The sequence below is a fragment of the Giraffa tippelskirchi genome, chromosome 2 (assembly GCF_054371585.1).
Source record: "Giraffa tippelskirchi isolate mGirTip1 chromosome 2, T2T-mGirTip1v1.2.pri, whole genome shotgun sequence".
Taxonomy (NCBI): Eukaryota; Metazoa; Chordata; class Mammalia; order Artiodactyla; family Giraffidae; genus Giraffa; species Giraffa tippelskirchi.
The window spans coordinates 40,200,685-40,225,187 of record NC_137276.1 but is presented as its reverse complement, the minus strand read 5'-3'; the positions used below and the strand labels follow the sequence as shown (position 1 = coordinate 40,225,187).

General features: G+C 36.8%; 2 protein-coding genes and 1 long non-coding RNA gene across 7 annotated transcripts in view; 2 read left to right on the top strand and 1 right to left on the bottom strand.

Annotated features, from left to right (window-relative positions):
* Positions 1-1,089: 1,089 nt before the first annotated feature.
* KLLN (killin, p53 regulated DNA replication inhibitor) lies at positions 1,090-2,210 on the bottom strand. Its single transcript, XM_081573621.1, is given in 2 exon segments — positions 1,090-1,644; positions 2,076-2,210. Coding segments are annotated over 2 exon segments (690 nt in total).
* Positions 2,211-2,888: 678 nt separating this feature from the next.
* PTEN (phosphatase and tensin homolog) overlaps positions 2,889-24,503 on the top strand; it is a 94,981-nt gene continuing 73,366 nt past the window's right edge. For all 5 annotated transcript variants that reach the window (XM_081556726.1, XM_081556716.1, XM_081556747.1 and 2 more), the window contains exon 1: positions 2,889-3,786. In XM_081556726.1, the coding sequence (XP_081412852.1) occupies positions 3,708-3,786 (79 nt within the window). In that variant the 5' untranslated portion in view covers positions 2,889-3,707. The remainder of the gene's footprint in view (positions 3,787-24,503) is intronic.
* Positions 4,284-21,530, top strand: LOC145532203 (uncharacterized). The gene is made up of 2 exons (XR_014073085.1): positions 4,284-4,350; positions 20,425-21,530. It is a non-coding gene; the product is annotated as an uncharacterized LOC145532203 (long non-coding RNA).

Here is a 24,503-nt window from a genome sequence, read left to right as displayed (position 1 = left end):
TTCATTTAACTTTATCTTCATTTTCCCTTTCCTCACCAAGCAGTAGTTGATAATCAATTGAATGCCACTCTCAGGATCTTGCCATGCAATCTAGTGGAACATCTAAAAATCAGGGACTTCTTATTTTTATTTATAAAATAGAGAAATCTCTGGCTTACATTAGGCTGTGTGGACAGGGCTTTCATCTTTGGAAACCAAATGGAGGCCTTTCTCCTGTTCTTCCTAGGTTGCTCTCCATGTCTTTTTTCACTTGTGGCCCCTCCTTCCCCCAAGCTGACCAGGACCATGCACAAAACCAGGCTTCAATAAATATGAACACTGAAGATTCATAGGTGGCTAACTCCTGTAGGGCTATCTTAAAAGAATGTTGCACATAAATTCAAAGTTTCATGAAGTCTCAGAGATCTCTTAAGAGCAGTGTAAATATCCCTGGTTTAATTAGTAGTGCTGGAGTTAGGTAATGGTCTGTGGCGTCTAGGCAAGCTCCCTTGAGGTTTCTAGTCTTCAGGGGCTGCCTGCAACTATGATGTGCTCATGTATCATTTTCTTTCTCATACACTGAGTAAATTCTCTTTAGACCTTCCCTAGCCACATATTCACAATTACTGCAATACACATGCAAACTGATCCCATTCTCAAGATCTAAAAAAACGACCAGTGCCTCAACCTAGGTATCAACTTAAATTCTTTTGGACTCAAATTCTTGAGTTTTGCTTCCCAGGGGAAAGAAAGAATTCCTGGGTTGGTATTGATGCCCTCTTTCTCTCCAAGGCGACGGTGGACTTTACAGGCTGATCGATGTTGGGGTAAATGCACTCCAGTTCTCAGCATTTCTGAACCAGCTCTTTCGCGGTTTAGGTCAACCAATCCGAACTGTAAGCAGACTTGACAAGTTTGTTCTGGGCTGAAGGCCATGGACTAGGTTCTCCGACCAGTTAAGTCACTTGGCTGAGTCTACAGTAGGTGGGGCGCGCTCATCAGCTCGGAAGTATTGACTGAAAGTTTGTCGCAACGTCGTTGAATTCACGCAGCGGGATGCTGCAGGAGATACCCTTTTGCCCCGCGAGTACAGCACCAGAAAAGTTACGTCTAAGGGGCAGGGCGCTGGCGAGAAAGATGCGCCAGACCCCTGAAATCTAGCCCCTTCTCCCACGGTTGGGAAGGCAGAGCTAGTGATTCCAGAGCTCGGAGTCTCAGGTTTCGGTCCTCTAGCTTGCTCTGTGGGTAGCGGGCAAAGAGTGCGACCAGCTTGGGAACCCTCGCTCCGAGATCTGTGAGAATCAGCGGCAGCAGCTAAGGTGAGGGAAGGCGGGGGCACGTGCTTGGATGTGTGTGCTTGTGTAACCGGCTCCTCCGGCGCCAGCCCCGACAGCGCTCCAGTGGGAGGCTCGTCTGAGCCTGTTCTTCCACCGAGACCCGGGAGGCTCTGGGGTCCCGCTGCCCGTACAAGGCGGGAGCACTCTGGGAAAAGGAAGCGAAGCACTTGCCTCTACAGCTATCATATGGGAGTGGGAATTTGGAAAGTTCCCCAACTAGAAGTACACGTGACCTCCTCCTGAAAGTAGTTCCGACTGTGGCCCGCGTATCCCTCCACCTCCTTTTGAACCCTCCTCGGCTCCGCCCACTCACAGGGGCTGCAGCTTCCTACAATCACGTACTTCGCCCTCCCGCGCTGCCACAGGGGTCTGCGGCGCGCACTCCCCGGGTAGGGGGAGCGCGGAACCTGGCTCCGGGGCGATTGACCCAGCGAGGTTTTCACAGCGGTCCAAAAGGGGCGGGGCGAGGAGTCTCTAAGGATCGAGCTGAATTGGAAGCGATGGACCCAACTGGAAGCCCGAGGGGAGAGATTCTCGGCTCTCTGGGGGGAATGCAGGGGCTGCAGAGTGCATTCCATCTTCGGGGATCCGCTTTCAGCCCACCTGGACAGTTGCTTTTGGGGATCCAGAAATTCAGGGGCGATGTGCTCACTCTCCGCGCGCTCTGCTAGGAGCTTTCATTTTTAGGGCAAATGAATCGAGTAGCCGGCGGAGCTGGAGGTGGGGCAGTGAAAGGGAGCCGGGTGAGGTGATACACACTGAAGACACAATAGGGGGTTGTTCTTTGTACCAAGACTGACACCTTGAGGACACGGGCGGGGGTGGGTGGGAAGGTGGGATTTCTCGGCGAAGGCTCCTGCAGTCAAATCCCCGCGAACGCTTATGATCCGACATGGGTGCAAAAGCAGAGGGAGGCTGCAGGCCGTGCCGGGGAAGTCTGGGGGTGGGGGGAGGGGTGTCCTCGCTGCACGGGCCGTCCCTGCGTTTCCCTGAACACTGACCAGCGCGGTCACCTGGTCTTTTCCACCTGTGCGCAGGTAGCCTCACACTCAAGCCAGTGACATAGATGAACAAACCTGCTTCAACCTTCACCACGCCCCTCCCCCCCGCACCCCTCCCCCCTCGTCTGCCCACCTTCGCAATAGTTTACCCTGCCTCTGGCTGGGCATCGGCCATGGCTCAGCTCGTTTCCCCCACCCTGCGTTGCTGCAGAAGAAGCCGCGGCAAGTGCAGTTACAGGCGGGCGCCTCGCAACAAGCCCGATCTAGCACTGGGCAATCATACTGGGCATGCTCAGTGAGCTTGCAGGTTGGGGACTCGGCGCTTGCACCCGGAGCTGCACCTTTTGCCGCTTCCCTACAGCCTCTGCCCTGCCCTGCCCTCCCCTGGCGCGGTCGGGTACGCCTCCCTCTCCCCTCGGGCTCCCGAGGCGCCCGGACTCCCGGCGCGGCGGCGGCGGCGGCGGCAGCGGAGGGGGCGGGCAGGTCGGCGGGCGGTGATGTGGCGGGACTCTTTGTGCACTGCGGCAGGATACGCGCTCGGGCGCCGGGACGCGGCTGCGCTCAGATCTCTCCTCTCGGAAGCTGCAGCCATGATGGAAGTTTGAGAGTTGAGCCGCTGCGAGGCGAGGCCGGGCTCAGGCGAGGGAGATGAGAGACGGAGGCGGCCGCAGCCCAGAGCCCCTCTCAGCGCCTGTGAGCAGCCGCGGGGGCAGCGCCCTCGGGGAGCCGGCCGGCCGGCGGCGGCGGCAGCGGCGGCGTTTCTCGCCCCCTCTTCGTCTTTTCTAACCGTGCAGCCTCTTTCTCGGCTTCTCCTGAAAGGGAAGGTGGAAGCCGTGGGCTCGGGCGGGAGCCGGCTGAGGCGCGGCGGCGGCACCTCCCGCTCCTGGAGCGGGGGGGAGAAGCGGCGGCGGCGGCGGCCGCAGCTCCGGGGAGGGGGTCGGAGTCGCCTGTCACCATTTCCAGGGCTGGGAACGCCGGAGAGTTGGTCTCTCCCCTTCTATTGCCTCCAACACGGCGGCGGCGGCGGCGGCACATCCAGGGACCCGGGCCGGTTTTAAACCTCCCCTCCGCCGCCGCCGCACCCCACCTGGCCCGGGCTCCGGAGGCCGCCGGAGGAGGCAGCCGTTCCGAGGATTATTCTTCTCCCCATTCCGCTGCCGCCGCTGCCAGACCCCTGGCTGCTGAGGAGAAGCAGGCCCAGTCGCTGCAACCATCCAGCAGCCGCCGCAGCAGCCATTACCCGGCTGCGGTCCAGAGCCAAGCGGCAGCAGAGCGAGGGGCATCAGCCACCGCCAAGTCCAGAGCCATTTCCATCCTGCAGAAGAAGCCCCGCCACCAGCAGCTTCTGCCATCTCTCTCCTCCTTTTTCTTCAGCCACAGGCTCCCAGACATGACAGCCATCATCAAAGAGATCGTTAGCAGAAACAAAAGGAGATATCAAGAGGATGGATTCGACTTAGACTTGACCTGTATCCATTTCTGTGGCTGCTGCTCCTCTTTGCCTTTCTGTCACTCTCTCTGATAACGTGGGAATAGACGGATGCGAAAAAATGTCCATAGTGTGGGTGACGATAACGTTTAACCCCGGTCGGATTTCTAGATGTATATTTTGTGTCTCTTTTGAATGCATTCATCCTAGGGTGTGTTCGGCTAGACGGAACTCTTGCCTGGTTGCAAGTGTCAAGGCACCGATGGGTCTCTTTCTAAGGGCTATTGTCCGCAGAATCCAGTACACTGTTAGTGGATTAGTGAACTTGGTAATCCGGTCTACTAAATGAACAGAAAAGTAGATGCTTTGAGCTTGAGCATATTTCGATTAAATCTTGGCTTTAGGCCCTAGATCAAGGGTATAGATCAGATTAAAAGGAAAATTAGTGTTGCACGTACGGCTTATTGCATCAGAATCTTGCAGTGATTGTTTTTAGTTTCCTGGGTTGCATTGATAGATTCTTTTAAAATGTGAGTTGTGAACTGATTTGCATAACTTTAGAGAGAATCATTGTAGCATATATGGTGCTCATTTGAAGGCAAAAGTAGGTTTATGTGTTAAAACTAAGTTAATTACAACTTGAAACCGCGTTTAGAAGTTTTGCAGTTTGAAATCAATAGTACCATGATACTTCTCAAAGACTCTCTTAAGATTTGTTAAATTTGCTTTCTTTTTTTTTTTTGTCTCCTTGAGATGATGGAGGACAGGACATGAAATTTACAGTTCAGTAGCATTGTAGATTCAGTGCTCTTCTGACACATAATAGAGTGGAGATTGAGTGGTTTTTGATCTCAGATGATAATGTTATGTAGGTTCAAGGGTATTGTGTGTACCTTTGGTGATTGCAGAGATTAAACTTCAGTTTCACTTGAAATTTAAGTATTGATTGTGATATTTGAATTGATACTCAACTTTATTTAGGTTTCAGGTCCTGTGACATCTTGGGGTATCCGTTAATTTTACTCTGACCTGTGTAGAACATCAAGTATAATTTACCAGCTAATAACCAGAAATGCTGGCAAGAGTGGATTACTCCATCTTTGGATTGTAGGTGTGTTGGCTTTTTTCATATGGTGTATTAAATTTACTGAGTCAGCTTGTTGAATAAGACAGAAACCCAAGAATTTCAGTGGGGTACAGTTGGCTGTCTGAAAGTTAGGCTTTTGTATTTCAGAAGATAGTGGTTATTGAAAGGCATGAATCTTCGCAGTTTCAGGTATAATGAACAAATTTTGATCAAAGATGGGGGATAGAGCCCTCCTTTTTCGCAGAATGGGAAATATGTTAGGAATTGGGAGTCACTGGTAGGCCAGTGTATAAGGCATGAAAAATAGGATTAAGTTATTGGTCTGAGGTGACTGAAGCATTTTATTAAGGTTTCTATTAAGATAAAAAAATTGATGATGTTAATTGTAGCAGAGGACAATACTTAGTTAAAACTAAGCAGTTGTGTAGGTGTTAATAGAGTATACTCAAAAAAAATGGTTTCTTAGCAAGTATCACTAAACATTTTGCCTAATAGTAGAGTGACACTAAAGTGTCTGTATGTCTAGCTAAAAACTGTGGGGAAGATATTTTTGAAGAAAAATGTTACATACATGAAGAGGTTTTGTTCCTTTGGATTATGTATCTGCACATACATACATACATACATAGTATTTGCAGCTGATTTTGCCCAAGTTTTTGCTATGAAGTGAAGATAAAAGTTACTGAAGAAGTAGCTTTACCACACACACAAGTTTTCTGTTAAGTTTAAAAGTAATATTTTAAAAGAATATTTGGAAATTTTGGAGTTGCATTAATTGAAAAAGCACTAAAGCTGAACTTGACCTGTTTGCGCAGAAGATAATCCTGAAAAATACGTACTTGGTTCTTCTGATTTGTAACATTTCAGAAGTAGTCTGTTGGTGTGATTTGACAGTCATCTAGAATGTATAGGACCAGATTAATTAAATGTTTAACTTTTTAAAGTAAACCCCCATTCAAAAAATTTTCTAAAATGCTGTTTGTTAGATTGCTTTTAGTATTCAGAGTATGTTTATGCTATTTTTGCTTTATTCATTTGATTTAAAATTATCAGAGTTATAAGACTATCATTATTATACCAGGTTTTTATATGTGAGCAGTGCGGTGGTTAGCCATTTCTCCTTTGATTTCAGGGTGTGTGCCTCTGTGTGTGAAATTTATGTGACTTACAACTTTCTCTAAAACTGTCCTTTTAGTTATGGTATGCATAGAAAGCGTTATCATATATTGCATCAAATGACTAATAACACTTAATTTCTAGAGTTGTGGTTTTATTGAGCCAAATGTTGATATGAAAAAAAATCATGTTAGGAAAGTCAGTAAAGGGTTTGCCTTTTTGATAGTTGCACTTCCAATAATTTTGATACACCAAGGCACTTTGGTTTGCTTGGTTTCACTTCAGTGTTTTGTGTTTATTGTGGTGGGGGAAAAATTAAAATGGCCATTGAAGGCTTTTTCTCTGGCAAGTTGTAGTATCTATTTCAGCAGTTAGCCTTCTCAAAGTTAAATTCTTTAATGAAAGTAGTGATTGGAGTATTTTTATAAAAGTCAGTAATGAAGTGACTTCCTTAAAGGAGAATTGAGGACTGTTTTTTTTTTTTTTGCAAAATTGAATTTTTCTAAAAATAATTTGTTGGTGGGGGTTTATCCTTAATATTAGTCTGGAAAGTAGTACTGAACGTGAGACTATAAAAAATTCATTGTCTTTAGATTTCATGGACACTTTAGGCTTTATTGAATTTTAATTGTTTGATAAGTTTGCATCTTTTCAAATAATTAACCTTCATAGGGAAAACTTTTTAATTCATAGAGAGTATAGTGACTGTTGAAGTTAGCTGTTATCTTTTAAGATTAGTGATTACTGAAATGACTGTATAGTGAAGATTTTTTTAAAAAAAGATTCTACTCAAAGTTTTTAGTTTACACTTTTTATATCAGTTAAGTTGTATTTCTTTCCTGTGCAAAATGACTGGGCCACCTAATTGTTACCGGATAATCTACAGACTTCATTTTCATAAAGCGTATTAAAGAATAAAGCACATCTGAGAAATTTACGGTTTATGTAACTCTTAATATAAGGAAAAAGGAATTTACTGCTGTTCATTGTAAAAGTTTGCACTATAGGTAGTCATCAGTGCAGATTTAAGATTGCTTATGATACACTAAAGAAATAGTAAATATAAAATATGGTGAGACATAACCACGTTATTTTTAAATATAGTTTTAGAGAGATAGTAGAGAAAGATGCATTTGTATGTATTACCTTTTAGAATTTTAACAGCATCGAAGGTAGCTGGTGATATTTTAATTCTTGTGTGGTGCAGTATAGTATCTGTCTTTTTCCATAAACCACGAAAAAAAAGGACAAACCTCTTAATGTCACAAAATACTTTTTGGAAGTCTGATTTTCAGATGTCATCATTTTGAGATTTGCCCCATTTGCTATTTGTTCATGTGGTGATAGCTTAATACTTTTTAATAATTTTTAAGCCATTTAAGTAATCACTTCAGTGACTTAATCTAAGAATATTTATTATGGGAAAATCAATTCACAAAATTTCTATGTTAAATCACTCTCAGACATTCTATTTTTAAATTTTTACCTCAACCTTTCTAGTAAGACAGCAGTGTAAGAAACGTTTTTCTATTAATATTGTATGTGAAATTGGAGTTTGTAAAAAGAAATTTAGAAGTTTGCACATTTATGACAGTTTTTCACTTACTTGGAATGTTAGGCCTTGGCTGTACTGTAAGAAGTTAGCTTCCAGAAAAATGTTATTAATGATAATGAAAAAAATTTATTTGGTGTACTTTTTTTCCTGTAGACACTCTTTGTTCCGAAGTTCTATTTGTATTTCATAGAACTGTCACTCTTTTTTCCTTTCTTTTTCTGTTAGATAAACATGATTTTAAGTAAAGTCAGTGTTCTTTTGTGGTCTGATTTCATTAAGAAAAAGTGTTAGGATTTATTCTAAGGATAGTGGCTTAAGATGTATCAGACTGTGAGATTGGCATCAGAAATTATTTCTGTAAATATTCAGTTTTATAATTGCTTTCTAATTGGTAACTCTAAAATTAACACAGTTGCTATCAGAAATATCAATATTATTAGGCTGAACAACCCTAAACTGATGACCTTAATTCTTTTATATAGGCCGTATTACTTCCACATGCATATTTTGCTAGGTGGTCAAAAGTGTTTTGGTCTGTGATTCTCAAAGCATAGACTATATATATGCATGTACTAATGTAAAATACTTTTGTTTGTCAGGAAAGGTGAAATTAGTATATTGGATTTGACTATCCACCTGCTATTCCCTAATTTTTGGAATTTTTTCATTGGCTACAGAAAAGCTATTAGCAATTTGGTTCTTTTAAAATAATTTGCATTGGAATTAAAAAGACTGTTGGAAAAATACTGATTTAAGAAAAATAAACATAACTTAGGGGTGAATTAATTTTGTATGGAAAGTTTTAATTTAGTTCAGTATAGTTAAGACAGATTCACTTCATTTGCAACAGTTTGCATTCAGAGATGAGTGGACATCTTCAGGGTATTAGATGTGTACTTGGTCGTTTTGGCAGATTTGGATACTATGGCAGTACCTTCCAGCAAAAAATTGTTCTTAGCTTGTATGTAGTGTGGGAAAAAAGACTATTTATGTATCATATTTTAAGTTGTTACACACTTAGTTATTGTAGCAGTCATCACTTCAGCTATGGACAGTGAATCTAACTTAAAAGTGTTTGAATACGTTTATGTATGTAAATACAAAATTAGGCAACTATAGTCATATTGCTAAAAACTGAGTTTCTCTTTAAAGAAGAGTTCACCTGGTGGGTATGGTTTTATAAGTTTTAAATAAGGTTAAATCTGTTTTAAATCACATTAAAATATTGAGTATGAGTTTTTTCCACACTGTACATTGTTTCATTTTAGTTTTAAGGTGGCAGTGTAGGCTGTGGAACCAACACTGCCTGTGTTGGAATCCTGACTCTGACACTTAGTAGCTGGATGACTTTGTGTAGGTTGCTTAACTTTTCTCAATCTATACTATCTGTGAAATGGGGATAATAGTACCCACCCATATAATGTTTATTTTGAAGAATAAATGAGATAAGTAATGGCATAGCACTTGCCACCTTGTAAATATTTAAATGGGCACTGCTGCTCTGAAAAATTATAAAATTCCAGGTTACCCACGTATGAGAAATTATTTGTCTTCATGTATGGGAGGAGCAGTGATTTTAACTGAATTTCCTCAGTTTTGGATATGTTGCCATATTAATTGGTTCATGCTAAAAGTATTTTTTAAAATAGGGGTATTCCTTTAGGAGCTCTGAGTATAAAATGTCTGTGATTTTGCTGTTTCATCACAAATAATTTGAAGCTCTGCTTCCTCATACTATAGAAGCATTAATCATACTAATCAAAGACTATTTGCTTTAAATACTAAGGTATGATGAAAACTTCCTCTATATGAAGTAGAAAAAATAAAATTTTGTTATAATATTAAAATAAAAATTTGTTAAAATATTAAATTTTCTTTAAAGACAGGTCAACTAAAATATCATATATTTTATTCACAGAGTAATCTGTCTCAAAACATTTATTATATGATACAACAGTTACTTAAACTATCTGTGAAGGTACTGTAGCATTTCTTTTTAAGTTCAGAAATTTGGAGGAGTCATGCAGCTTTGAATGCCAAGTTACATTTATTACATTATCATTTGCACTTAAAACAATCTGACAATGCATTAATATGGGAGTTTTATTTAGGTTAAACCTTTGTATTATTTCCCATTTTCACTTTTGATCCAGTTTTAGGCCCTAGAAATGGGAAGAACAGCTAAAAGATTTTTTTCTTTATTCTTACCAGGTATAGGGAAAAATAGAATAAGTTTGAGACTTGCTTCTTAAAGGCCATTTCTTGTGTATAGGGATCAGTCTTTTTTTTTTCTTTCCCTGTTCTGGTCTCCTTGCTGTGTCACAGCGCCCTCAGTAGTGAAGCACTTGATTTCCAGGGAGGTTTTTGTTTGTTTTTATTTGTTTTGTATTACAGAATGAATTGTGCTGTCTAATTATGTATGCAACTATCTGATTACATGATTTTTACATGTTTTGTTATATGTTGGATAAACTAGCTGTATTTTTGGTCCAAGTCTAGGTTGCAGAATTGAACTGTGCATTTTGACAACTTCTAGGAAAACTTAATTGTCTAAAATTCCCTCACTTTCTCTTTCTATTTTATGTTACATGCACCTAAATTTTGTTTTATATCACTATCCCAAACTTACAGTTGATTTAGTGTTATTGAACCCCTTCAGAATAGCTTTCAATTTTATTTCTTTTGCTTTTTGTATGTTTTTAGGCTGAATATAACAAGGTTCTCTCTTTAGTATTAATTAATTAATCGACTAAGTTATTAAATCATTAATAATTTAATAACTACATAAACTAAATATTAACTAGTGTTAAGTGCATTCTGCTAATTTTATATATTTAGTATTTTTGATCTTTTAAGGAAGATGTAATTATTTAAGGTCTTATGAAGTGGGTTGTGATTTGAAGCAGGTAGCCCTTATATCAGATACATATGGTTTTTTTCCTGAATTAAAAAAAAATCTTGGCTGTTCTGGGTCTTTATTGCAGTGATCGAGCTTTCTCTAGTTGTAGTCCACGGGCTTCCCTTGTTGTGGAGCCCAGGCTCTAAAGCACATGGGCTCAGTAATTGTGGTGCATGGGCTCTCTAGTTGTGGCACGCAGGCTTAGTTGCCCTGCAGCACGTATGACCTTAATTTCCTGGCCAGAAATGGAGCTTTTGTCTCCTACATTGGAAGATGAATTCTTAACCATTGGACCACCAGGGAAGTCCTGAATCAGATATATTCTTAAAGTGATTTATAAGTACAGCATACATGTTGAGTTGCAAACAAGTCCTTGTTTTAAATATATATAGGTTTTTTTTTTTTCATTTAAAATTCTTTTGCTGTCATGAATTTAGTGAGACAGTTCTGTTTGAGTCTTCTGTTTACTTGGAACTTACTGGAGATTAAATAAATAGAATGGAAATCTTTATTCTACTTTAAAAATGAAGTTTGGGGAATGTTACCAAGCTTGATATATTTTAGGTGTTTATTTTTTAAATATGTATTTATCAGTGACTTTGAATCTATCAGAGTTAAAGTGAAATGTGTAGACTTTTTTTCTTTTATAATGTGAAAACAGTACTTTGCCAGGCTTAACTTAGCTTTGTTGTAAAATTTATTTAACATTTTCACTTATTCATTTATGAAATAGGAAAGATGAAGAAATGAGGACTTAAGCCAGAAGGGACTTTTTTTGAAAAATGAAATAGAATTAGCTAGCATATATCCTGTGTCTTATATTTGTTTAGCATTTTTCATTAACAAAGCCTTTAATAATTATTAATGCATTTGATTTTGCAAGAAAAATGCAGCAGCCTAAAAGATGGTGCAAGCATTACTTCCCTCATTTTTTTATACAGGAATCATAGCTCCAAAAAAAAAAAAAAAAATCAGTAACTTGTTAAAGGCTACCAGAAGATTGAATCCAAAGAGGGTGCTGGGTTTTTAGGCACCTGATGCAGTGCCATTATGTACATCAGTGGTTCTCAAACTTTAGATGGGCATGTAAAAAACTTGCAAGACTTAAGTCATAGATTACTTGCCCCACCTCCAGAGTTTCAGATTCGTTAACATCTGAGTTGGGGCCTGAGAATTTGTATTTTATTAAGTTCCCAGACGGTACTGATGATGGTAGTCTGGGGATCACACTTTGTGAACCACTGTATTACATTATCTCCTGTCAGTTCAGTTCAGTTCAGTTGCTCAGTCGTGTCCGACTCTTTGCGACCCCATGGACTGCAGCACGCCAGGCCTCCCTGTGCTCCCAGAGTTTACTCAAACTCATGTCCATTGAGTCAGTGACGCCATCCAACCATCTCATCCTCTGTTGTCCCCTTCTCCTCCCGCCTTCAGTCTTTCCCAGCATCAGGGGAATCTCTTGTCAAGCAAATCCTTAATATGTTATCTCCTTTAGTTTAATAGAATTTACACATACATGTCATTTTATTTGTAAATCCTAAATAGCTCAGATGGCGATTGTTATCCTAATTTTTGCAGACGAGACAATGAGTTTTACAAAAGCATAGTGGAATGGAAGGAGTATAGATTTGGGAGTTAGCTAGACTTAAAGTCTAGCTTAAGTCCTTGCTCAGCTATTTATCAGTTATATAATAAAAGACAAAGTACTTAACCTTGGTGAACCTTGGTTTTCACATCTCTAACGTGGTAAAAACCCTTGGTTTGCTTTTTTAGGTTTGTTGGGAGAATATATTTTCAGAATATTGGTTGCCAACTGGGGGTGATCTCCTGCTGCCTTGTCTGGGTATTTGGCAATGTCTAGAGACATTTTTAGTGGTCACAGCTTGGGGAGGCGGGGCAAAGGGAGGAAGCTATTGGCATCTGTCTCAGAGTAGAGGCAAGGAATGCTGCTAAACATCCTACAACTCACAGAACAACCTCATCTGCAACAAATAATTGTCTAGCTCAAATTGCCAACACTGCTGAGGTTGAGAAACTCTGATTTAGAGGTTTAAGTGTTTGGTATATAGTAAGTATGATATTTTATACAAGTCAGTACCTTTGCCCTTAGGTTGTATTTAAGAAGGTCAAATTGCTAATAAATGATAGAGCTAGGCTTTTAACATCTGTATTTTTTGACTGCTGCTAGCTAGTATTTTTTATAAGAACTTTTTCCACAAAAGTTCCCTGGTAACAAAAAAAGGTTTATTTGAAGGCAGCTCATGTATTACTTGGTTGATTGTGAAAGTGTTACTTTGAACTTCTGTCAGAAAAGGCTGAAGATGTTTTCAACTTAAGTATATTGCACTATATGAGGTATTCAGAAGGATGTTGGATAAAACTTCTCTAATAGGATGGATATGCTTTATTAAAGCATTTTTTTTTAATTTTTATATTGCCAGTAGTTTTAAAAGTAATTCTTAGCTTGCTTCCTTTAGTTATGTAATTAGGAGATACTTTACTTACAGGTTACTTGTTCTGTGGTGTTTAATGCATTCTTTAGTCTTATACTTTTTTAATTCTAAAGCTGCTTTTGTTATAGTCAGATGTGGTGAGGTTAAATATGCTGATGTAAAATGGCAAATTTCTGACAAGTTATAAAAATGTCTTGTTTCTTTCCAGATGAAGAAAGTAGGGCCAGCTAAGGTTCTCTGATGCATGTGTTGCATTCTTTCCGAGACCCTAAATTTGCTGTCAGCCCATTGAATAAGTGCTTTACTTATCTACATTTAACAACTTGCATTAATGTGTGAAGTTTTTAGAAAAAATTGGGACAGAGTTTTAGATTAGTCCAGAGACTGGAAGATGCCAAGGGAGTAGCTTAGTGGATTCTGAGTTTTGTTTTGTTTTTAGGACAAACATAATTACGAAAGTGTTCTAGGAATAGATTGTTTGCTATGATTTTTTTCTGTTTGCTTGATGTTACAATTTGCTTTGCTTCCCAACTTTGCACAGGCAGATAGATGTCAAGGCCTATTTTATTTTTTTTTATAAATTTATTTATTTTAGTTGGGGGCTAATTACTTTACAATATTGTAATAGTTTTTGCCATACATTGACATGAATCAGCCATGGGTTTACATGTGTTCCCCTTCCTGGCCTATTTTAAAAATCCTTATGAAATTTAAGTTTTGACTGTTTTGATTCTTTGTGAAATTATAGGAGCTAGTCAGAGATACTGATAAATATTTTAAAACCAGGGCTGCTAATTATGTGATAACTTCACATTTTAAGAAAAATAAATAGCACTTGTTGCTACAATTTAATTGAATAAATATGGTGTTTATTTTAGTATATGAATATAAAGCTCCATTTTCTTTACTGTACTTAAGAAAATTTCTTTTACAAAAACTAATTAAAGAATTTTGAAAAAAGTACTCATTGTTCTACTTCTCTGAAACTTCATGTTTCCATGTTAGCTTTTAGTTTCTGTTAATATCAATCTATTTTAAAATATAATTCATCATAGTGAACTTAAAGATGTGTGTGTTTGAACTGAAAGGTGTGTGTGTATGTTTGAACTTAAAAGTGTGTGTGCGTTTTAACAATTTCCAAAGCACCTCATAATTTCCTTAATTATTTTAAATGACAGAGTCATCAGAAATATTTGTGTCTCTGTAGTTACACATTAAACATTTTTCTAATATTTGGCCAATTTTTTTTCCTGTTCTTTTCTGATTTTCCTTACTGTGAATTTAAGGTGACCTAAATATTCGAAAAGGCTGTCATTATTTTGATTCACAAGGTCATAATCTGTTACACAAAAGTAGCTGAAGTTTGATGTCTAGCAGCTTTTTTTCCCTTACTATACGATAGCTATTGCATATTTAAAATTTAAGCATATTTTAATAATATTGAAGTGAGGCAAAATAGAATTTAGCTACTTTTGATCTGTCAGATTTTCTTTTGCTATGGTAGGAGTAGTGCTTCTGTTGTGTTGAAAATGGATATAGAAGTCATTTGCTTAAACTTATCACATCATTTTGTGTTAAAGTTATTATAACCGTGTTGCTTTCCTCTCTTTAATTAGAAAGTGTTTGACTTGTCGAGATGTTACTGTTCCCTAGAGTGGTGATCCCCAAACTTTTTGGCACCAGGAACTGATTCTATGGAAGACAATTTTTGTATGGACCAGAATAGGGGAGGTGGTTTTGGGATGATTGAAGCACACTACATTTATTGTGCAGTTTATTTCTGTTATTTATTACATCAGTTCCACCTCAGATCATCAGGCATTGTATCCCTGAGGTTAGGGACCCCTACCCAGAGCATATTTTGAATGATAGCAATTTATATTTACTTGGTTGCCTTGGTCATAGTAATTGGTGATAGTAACTGATGCAGGTTTGCTGTGCATTTGCATTAATAATCTATTAATTTTTGTGATAGTATATATCAAATTTTAAGTATCAGTTACTAAAACATGGAAATGAGTTTAACCTTATTAGGTAAATGATAATTCTCAGTGAATTTATTAATTCATGTAGTTAGAACACAAATATTGCAAAAGAAACAGACTTTCTCTTTTTTAAACAAAATTACTTGTTAGTGTAACATTTTCCAAGTGAGATATAATTGTTTCAATTCCTTTTTTTGGGGGAGTGTGTATAGTTGCTGTACAGTGTTGTGTTTCTGCTGTACAGCAAAGTGAATCAGCCACACATATCCATATATCCCTGTTTCCTTGGATTTCCTTCCTGTTTAGGTCACCGCAGTGCACTGAGTAGAATTCTCTGTGCTATGCTATACAGTCAGTTCTCACTAGTTATCTTTGTTATACATAGTAGTGTATATGCCAATTCCAGTGTCCCAATCCATCCCACCTCCACTTCCCCTTTGGTATTCTTATGTTTGTTCTCTTTCTCTACCTCTTTGTCTATTTGTGCTTTGCAAATAAGTTCATCTATACCATTTTTCTAAATTCCACATATATGCATTAATGTATAGTATGTGTTTTTCTGACTTACTTCTCTCTGTATGACAATCTCTAGGTCCATCCACTTATCTGCAAATGGCACAATTTCATTCCTTTTTATGACTGAGTAATTTTCCCTTGTTTATATATATCATATCTTCTTTATCCATTCATTTGTTGATGGACATATAGGTTGTTTCCATGCCCTGGTTATTGTGAATAGTGCTGCAGTGAACATAGGGGTATGTATGTCTTTTTGAATTACTATTTTCTCAGGTTATATGCCCAGTAGTGGGATTGCTGTGTAATATGGTGGTTTTATTTTTAGTTTTTGAAGGAAGTTCCATACTGTTCTCCATAGTGGCCATACCAATTTACACTCCCACCAACAGTGTAGGAGGATTCCCATTTCTCCACACCCTCTCCGGCATTTATTGTTTGTAGAATTTTTGATGATGGCTGTTCTGACCAGTGTGAGGTGATACCTCACTGTAGTTTTGATTTGCGTTAGCAATGTTGAGCATCTTTTCATGTGTTTATTAGCCATCTGTATGTCTTCTTTGGAGAAATTCCTGTTTAGGTATTCTTCCATTTTTCTATTGGGTTGTTTATCTTTTTGATCTTGAGGCGCATGAGCTGTTTGTATATTTTGGAGACTAATCTGTTGTCAGTTGCTTTGTTTGCAAATATTTTCTCCCATTCTGAGGACTGTCCTTTCATCTTATTTATGATTTCCTTTGCTCTGCAGAAGCTTTTAAGTTTCATTAGGTCCCATTTATTTATTTTTGTTTTTAATTTCATTACTCTGGGGGGTTGGTCAAAAAAGATCTTGCTGTAATTTATGTTAAAGAGTGTTTTGCATATGTTTTCCTCTAAGAGCTCTGTAGTGTCCAGCCTTACATTTTGATCTTTAATCCATTTTGAGTTTACTTTTGTGTATGGTGTTTGAGAGCATTCTAATTTCATTGTTTTACATGTAGCCATCCAGTTTTCCCAGCATCATCTATTGAGAGTGTCTTTTCTCCATTGTATAGTCTTGTCTTTGTTTGTCATAGATTAATTAACCATAGGTGCATGGATTTATTTCTGGGCTTTCTGTCCTGTTCCATTAATCTATATTTCTGTTTTTGTGCCAATTCCATACTGTCTTGATTTCTGCAGCTTTGTAGTATAGTCTGAAGTTAGGGAGCCTGATTCCTCCAGCTCTGTTTTTCTTTTTCAAGATTGCTTTGTCTGTTCGGTGTCTTTTGTGTTTCCATACAAATTGTAAGATTTTCTGTTCTAGTTCTGTGAAAAATGCCATTGGTAATTTGATAGGGATTGCCTTGAATATGTAGATTGCTTCAAGTAGTATAGTCATGTTCACAATATTGATTCTTCCAGTCCAAGAACACGGTATATCTCTCGATACGTTTGTGTTGTCTTTGATTTCTTTAATCAGTATCTTACAGTTTTCTGTGTACAGTCTTTTGCCTCCTTAGAATTGGATTTTATTTCTTTTTTTGTTGCAGTGGTAAATGAAATTGTTTCCTTAATTTCTCTTTCTGATCTTTCATTGTTACTGTGTAGGAATGCAAGAGATTTCTCTGTGTTTTGTATCCTACAACTTTACTAAATTTATTGATTAGCTCTAATAGTTTTCTGATATAATCTTTAGGATTTTGTAAGTATAGTATCATGTCATCTGTAAACAGTGACAGTTTTACTTCTTTTCCAATTTGAATTCCTTTAATTTCTTCTTATCTGGTAGCTGTGGCTTGTACTTCCAAGACTGTGTTGAGTAATAGTGATGAGAGTGGGCACCTTTGTCTTGTTCCTGATCTTAGAGGAAATGCTTTCAGTTTTTCACCATTGAAAATAATGTTTGCTGTGGGTTTTTCATATATGACCTTTAATATGTTAAGATAGGTCCCATCTATGCCCACTTTCTAGAGCCCCCCTTTTTCTTTTATCATAAATAGGTGTTGAATTTTGTCAAAAGTTTTTCTGCATCTATAAGATGACCATTTTTTAAAAATATATTTTTAAAATTTTTTGCTGTGATGGGTCTTCATTGCTGCACATGGGCTTACTCTAGTTGTAGCAAGTGGGGGCTTCTCTTCATTGCTGTGTGTCGGCTTCTCATTGACTACAAGCCACTAGGCTTCTCTGGTTGTGGAGCATAGGCTCTAGGTGTGTAGTCTTCAAAATTGCAGTGGGTGGACTTAGTAATTGCAGCTCATGGGCTCTAGAGCATTGGCTCAGTAGTTGGGTGCACAGGCTTGGTTGCTCCATGGCATGTGGTATTAAACTGGTGTCCCTTGCATTGCAAGGTGGATTCTTAACCACTGGACTGCCAGCGACTGCCCCATGTGGTTTTTATTATTAAATTTGTTAATGTGGTATGTCACATTCATTGATTTTGCATATATTGAAGAATCCTTGCATCCTTGAGATAAATTCCACTTGGTCATGGTATATGATCCTTTTAAAATGGATCTGAATTCAGTTTGCTCGTATTGGGTTGGCCAAAGTGTTCAGATTTTTCTGTATTGTTTTATGGAAAAATACAAAGGAAGCTTTTGGCCAATCCAATATTATGTTGAGGATTTTTGCATCTATGTTAATCAGTGATGTTGGCCTGTAATTTTCTTTTTTTGTGTTATCTTTGTCTGGTTTTGTCACCAGGGTGATGATGGCCTCATAGAAAGAGTTCGACAGTGTTTTTCCCTCTGCAGTTTTTTGGAAGAGTTTGAGAAGGATAGGTATTAGCTCTTCTCTAAATGTTCAGTAGAATTTTTTGTGTAGCTATATGGTCCTGGACTTTGGAAGATTTTTAATCACAGTTTCAATTTCATTACTTCTGATTGGTCTGTTAATGTTTTCTGTTTCTTCCTGGTTCTTGGAAAGTTGTGCATTTCTAAGAATTTGTTCATTTCTTCCAGGTTGTTCATTTTATTGGCATATGGGCTTGAAGTAATCTCTTTACATCCATTGTATTTCTGCAGTGTCAGTTGTATTTCTGCAGTGTCAGTTGTTACTTCTCCTTTTTCATTTCTAGCTTTATTGATTTGAGTCCTCACCCTCTTTTTTTCTTTTAAATTTTTAAAAGTTGTTATTTTATGTTGGAATTTAGCTAGTTAACAATATTGTGATAGTTTGAGGTGGCAGCAGAGGGAGTCAGTGAATATATATGTATCCATTTTCCCCCAAACTCCCCTCCCCTCCAGGCTGCCACATAACATTGAGCAAAGTTCCCTGTGCTATAGAATATGTTCATGTTGATTATTCATTTTAAACATAGTGATGTGTACATGGTGATCTGAAACTCCCTAACTACTATCCCTTTTCCTTGCTTTCCCGCCCCACCCAAGCCATAAGTTTGTTCTCTTTAGTCTGTGAGGCAGATTCTAGTTTATAAATAGGTTCATTTGTATCATTTCCTTTTAGACTCTGAATATAAGGGATGGCATATGAGATTTCTCTTTGTGCTTTCCTCAGTGTGAAAATTTCTCAGTACATCCATGTTGCTGCAAATGGCAGTATTTCATTCTTTTTAGTGGCTGAGTAATATTCTATTGTGTATATGTGCCACATCTTCTTTATCTCGTCCTGTGTTGATGGACATTTAGGTTCCTTCCATGTTTTGGCTACTGTAAACAGTGTTGCAGTGAACTTTGAGGTGCATGTATCATTTTGGATCCTGTTTTTCTCCAGATATGTGACCAGGAATGGGACTGAATGATCATATGGTAACTCTGTTTTTAGTTTTTTAAGGAACCTACATACTGTTGCTGGTTATTAAGGCTATTTGGATTCCTTTTGGTGCTGAAAAGGTCACACAGATTGTGATTATTGTATAGTGTCCAAGAAGTAAGCCTTGCCATCTGTTATACAAATATAGGAAAAAGTTAAGATAATCTAGTGATGTAAGTGGTTTTGAGACTTCTCCTTTTGGAATCATGTATTAATTACAGTTTTTAAAAAGAAATATCAAATTTTAAGCTTTTGCAAAATAAAATAATGGTTATGCCAGTGTTGATACTTTTCTACTAAAATTTGAAGATACTGTTTGGGAACTAAATATTATGTAATGAAAGTCTGACTTTTATCATGTATTTTCTTAAGATTGTTTGGATATTTAAGTGGAAACATAATGTTTTAACTTGAGATACTATGTTATACAAGATTTTGGTACTATGGTTGTATAAGGTTTTTAAGCTTTAGTTTTCCTAAGAGTTGATTTATAGAAATTCATTATTCTAGAACTCAACCAAGAATTTGATAGAATAAGTTATTTTATTACTTAAAAATTTGCTTAAATATTTTTCAAGTGCTTTGCTTTCTTCTGTAGTTCAGTTATTGTCAGTATGCTAGTAAATGAGTTTCCTCTAAAATCTTGGTGTTAGATTTTCAACCACAGCAGTAGTTGTTAATTTCTTATCACCCCTAAGAATTCAGTCTTTGTTTCTTAGACGTCTTTAAAATTGCATATTGGGCTTAATAGGATCTGATTGATTTTAATCTACTTTATTATGTTGACATTGTTTTTTACTGAGAAGTTTGTTACTATGCCAAGTGTGATTAATATGATCAGATGTAATATTTAGATATGATTTTGAATTTATGTTCTCAAATGCAGCTTTGTGTCTGGGGTTTCTAGTTTGTGTAAGAAATGTCTTGCCAATTTAAAGTTAATGTCTGATTAAAGTAAGTTGTTTTACTAGTATCACTTTATAGAATTTGTTCATTCTTGAATTGTAGGCCATGATAAGAATGATGGCCTTTTTTGGGGGTGGGGTAGATAGTACATACATAAATTATAGCTCTTACATGGAGTGTGGTGCATATGTAGGGGAGATTTTTTATCTAAATACTCGAGGTTTAAAAGTCTTCACCCATTCTGTTTACTTAATAGTGTTTAAAGGGTGTGAGGTATTAATAAGAGCTTTTCCCCCTCTTCATTTCTCTCCTTCCCATCTAACTGTAGGTATTTTTGTCTTTCTGTGTGTTAAACATTGTGTTTTTAAAAGTTTATTTACTGGATGAAAAAGTTACTAAGGTTTTTTTTTTTTTTTAATGTTTCAGCTTAATTATTTTCCAAGATTTTTTACTGTGTTCTCCTTTGGATATGAAGATTCCATAACTAATCATGGTCAGTAATTGTGTCTCTTCCCCTAGTTGCAGTAATTGGGTTCATACTAAAATGGAACACACTGTCTAGAATTAAGAGTGATAACAGTTCAAAGCCAGCTGTGTAGACTTATTCTTACAGCTGTTACTATATTCTAAAACTGTATCTTATTAAATCTTAAGATGAATTTTTGCTAGTATTTTAGCAAATATGTAGTTTCAGATCTTCTGGATGATACACTTATTCAAGCAGTTTTAAATTGGTATGGTTAAAATACCATCAGTGGGAATATGAATCATACAGTATTAGAACAAGGCACTTATCATAAGATCAGTAACATGATTCTTTCCAATCAAGGAACGAATGCCAATATGTTAGCCTTCATATTTTAAAATCTACCTGAATTTCTAGTTCATATTGTTCTTACCCAGATTAAAATACTGCATTGAGGCAACACTATTTTTGCTGATTGAGGAAAAAAGTAAATCACTTCTAAATGATTTTCTGACTTAAGCTATGAAATAAAGAGATTAGATTTTATAATGTTAAAGCCAAATATAAAATGAAGCAGTAAGTACACACTTGTTTGGAGCTTTTTTCCTTTAAAATGGATCAAATTAATGACTTTCTTTAAAAGGTAGATTTGATTGTTAGAAGTAAATTTAAAATTTTTGCAGTTTTGGCTGTATTAATAGGAGAAGGAAAATGCACTTGTTGAAGACACATTTGTATTAGAACTTTTTTTTTCTTAGCTTGTGTGTGGTAGTTTTGGATGTTAGAAAATTTGTTCATAATTGTATCTAAAAGGTCAATTCAGTTACAAATCTTGGAATCTTTTTTTTTCTTCCAGAATGCAGTTTGTTAATATTGAGTCAATTGGCACTGAATGTTACTAAGCTGTTGTCATACTACTGACAAATCCCTTGCCATCTTGTGTACCTTAACTCTATGAATGTCTTTTTTTCTGTAAAAGTTACTGGCCTTTTATCTTTTTGCATAGCTATAAAGTAGCCAAAACTAATGTTTTAGGTAGTTACTTCTATTAAAATAAATGATGAAAGAATGGCTTTTGTCATAGAATGATATTACAGAAGTTATGCTTAAATCTTAATATTGAATATGAATATTAGAGCATAAAAGACACCCTCTTATGTACTTTAGTGTAATAATGGATTAAAATAATTTAAACTTTTACAGTCTTTAACATGCTTTATTAAGAAAGCCTGTGGTAGAAAATTAGTATTTGGCTTAGTTCAAGTTTATAATGTTGATAAATGTCTAATGCATATTGTTGAGCTGATAATCTTTTTGAATGTTATTATTTGTTTGTCATTAGTAGTCAATCTTAGATTTTTTTAGTGGGAGCAGCACTGTAGGGAGGGGTGTGTGCGTGCGTGTGTGTGTGTGTGTGTGTGTGTGTATTTTAACAGCAGCAGAGTTCTGAAACAGGAAATCAGTCTTATCGTATTCATCCAGAGACCTAGGAAGAAGGTAATTGTTCGGTGTACTCGTTAAAACCAGTTAGTTGAGCAACTTAAATTTTTAGAGGTTCACAGATGCAGGCTTGAACAGTTGTGGATATATTATTTCATAATTAACAACTACTCTAGAGAAAAACTGATTGAGTTAGTTGAGGGTACTAATACACTAAACACCTCAGCTCAGTGCACTAATAAATTATGCTTTGGATTTTAAGAGTATTGCTCATACTATCAGTGACTTGATAAGATATTTTTCTGTGTTATTAGTTCATGGGGTCGCAAAGACTTGGACACGACTGAGCGACTAAGCATACACACATCAGTGACTTGATAACATTTTTCTGTGGTTCTAACTTGCTTCCATTTAAATAGTTAAAGTTCACATTCCTTTAAAAAGATTTTTTTTTAAACTCAGTGGGAGCTTAATGTATCTGGCTTGAAATATTTTCAGAATTATTCTTAAATTTGAATGGTTTAATAGAAAAAAGTTACTTCTGTATTATATCTGTCAACTGGAATTTATCTTTCCCTGTTAATGTACATATGAACATAATTAGATCTTATGAATCAGTATTTCCATACTGATCTGTGATCTCTTTTATAACATTTTTTATGTCAATGGGTGCTTATTTTAAAAGCTATACAGGTAGTATTTCATCACGCTAAATATCATTTTCTAAACAGCACTGTTGTAAGTATCTTTGTATACTTTACCTTTTCCTTTGGTTTGTGATTTTAGAGTGTAGTGTTAGACTAGGATTGCCAGAGTAAAAGGTACAGCAGCTTCATAGCTCTGTGTTAAGGCTTGCGAATTTCTTTGCCAAATGAAGCAATTGATAGGGTTGCTTCTAAGTGGAAGGATTACTAGCAGTTCTTAATATTACTTTTGAAGAATGTGATGTTTTCATTTACAAAGTGAGATATAAATTTATGTAAACTTTTCTGTCGAGAAGAGTTGGTATTGTATAAAAATATCAAAGAAAGTTGAGAGGTCTAAATTGCTTGGAGAAGTAGAGAACTTTAGTAGTTCCTCAGTTATTTGGCTTTCTAGTTTGGCAGTACTAGCAGAAAATTTAAAAGTGTTAAATGGAACCTAAAATTTATGCTAAAGTGAATTTAAGTTAATATATTGAAATTCCTTTTATAATTTGTTTATCAAGACACTGTATTGAGTTGCCTTGTAATGAGACATTTAAACTAAAAAAAACAGGACATTTCTAACTTATGCAACTTCAAATCATTACAGCCCCTTATTTACAACTGTAGACCCCTTTGCAGTTTTATAATTTAAAGATATTTCCTCATATCTCATTTGATCTTTGAAACAACCAGTGAAGAAATTGCAGCAAGTCTTATTATTTTATAGAAAAACAAAAGTATTTGAGGTTCAGAGATTCAGTAACTTAACCTGAAGTCTAAGCTTTTAAGTTGCAAAGCTAAGGATGGAATTCTGGTATTCTATATTAAAAAACAGTATATACATTAAGTGCTTAGTACAGGGCCTTTCACCTAGTAAATATTTCCAGTGTTCCTGTTCATTTCTCCTTTATTCTTAAAATTCCCATCTTTTTGAGCATTCTTTCTCATTATTTCTGTAGTTCATGCTTTTGTAGCTCTGTGCCCTTTTCACTTTAGAAAATAAAATTTTAGGCTGCATTAATTTGGTTTGTAGAGGGATGATTATATGACATATATATTAGGGCAGATGTTCTTAAATAATAAATAATTAACACTTTATCAACTGGGAAATTCAAGCAACTTCTATTTCTGCTTTCCTCCCGATATGAATCATCAGTTTAGAAACCAGACAAACATTTAACACACTTTTTAAGAAAAAAAAAAAATCTAGTAAGAAATATAAAATCTTTTATTAAATGAGAAAGTCATAGAAGTCTATGAGCATGGTTGGTATTTAAAGCATAATTTGATTATAAAAGTTGATAATGTGGATATAACTGTGACATATTTGGAAAGTATTTGTTAAATTTAAACCTGTTAAAATTTGTTGAATGTAAGGCTTATGTAACTAATGAATCAGTGGCTGAGTTTTTCTTCTCACCTGAGCCTTAAGTGCCTGTGAGTTGAAAGCACTCCCAGAAAGCCGAGAAAAGCTCCAAATATTCCTAGAAAATGAAATTAAATGGTGAAGTTCTGGAATTTGCTAACTTGTTTTTAATTGTTGTCTTCTCTTGTTAGTCTGACTTGATTCCTTTATTCCTACTGCCAGTTTAGCTCAATGTTCCTTTTGTGAGCTGGGCAACTTCAGATTTGCTTTGGCTACTTTTTTGATACTTTCTAAATCTGTATGTCACTTTTATTTCACCTGTCACGTTCCATGTATGGGATAGCTTCTAGCTTCATATTGCACACCTTTCAGTTAACTAGAATTCTAAAAATAACTTTTATGTGACTTATGGAAATAATTTTCCTAGAAATAATTATAGCAGGAAAAATAAGTAGTTAATGATTTGTAATTTAACATTGCATTTCAGTTTGTAAGTTGTAAAGGGATAAGCATATCTATTAATATATACTATATGGAGTACGACAGA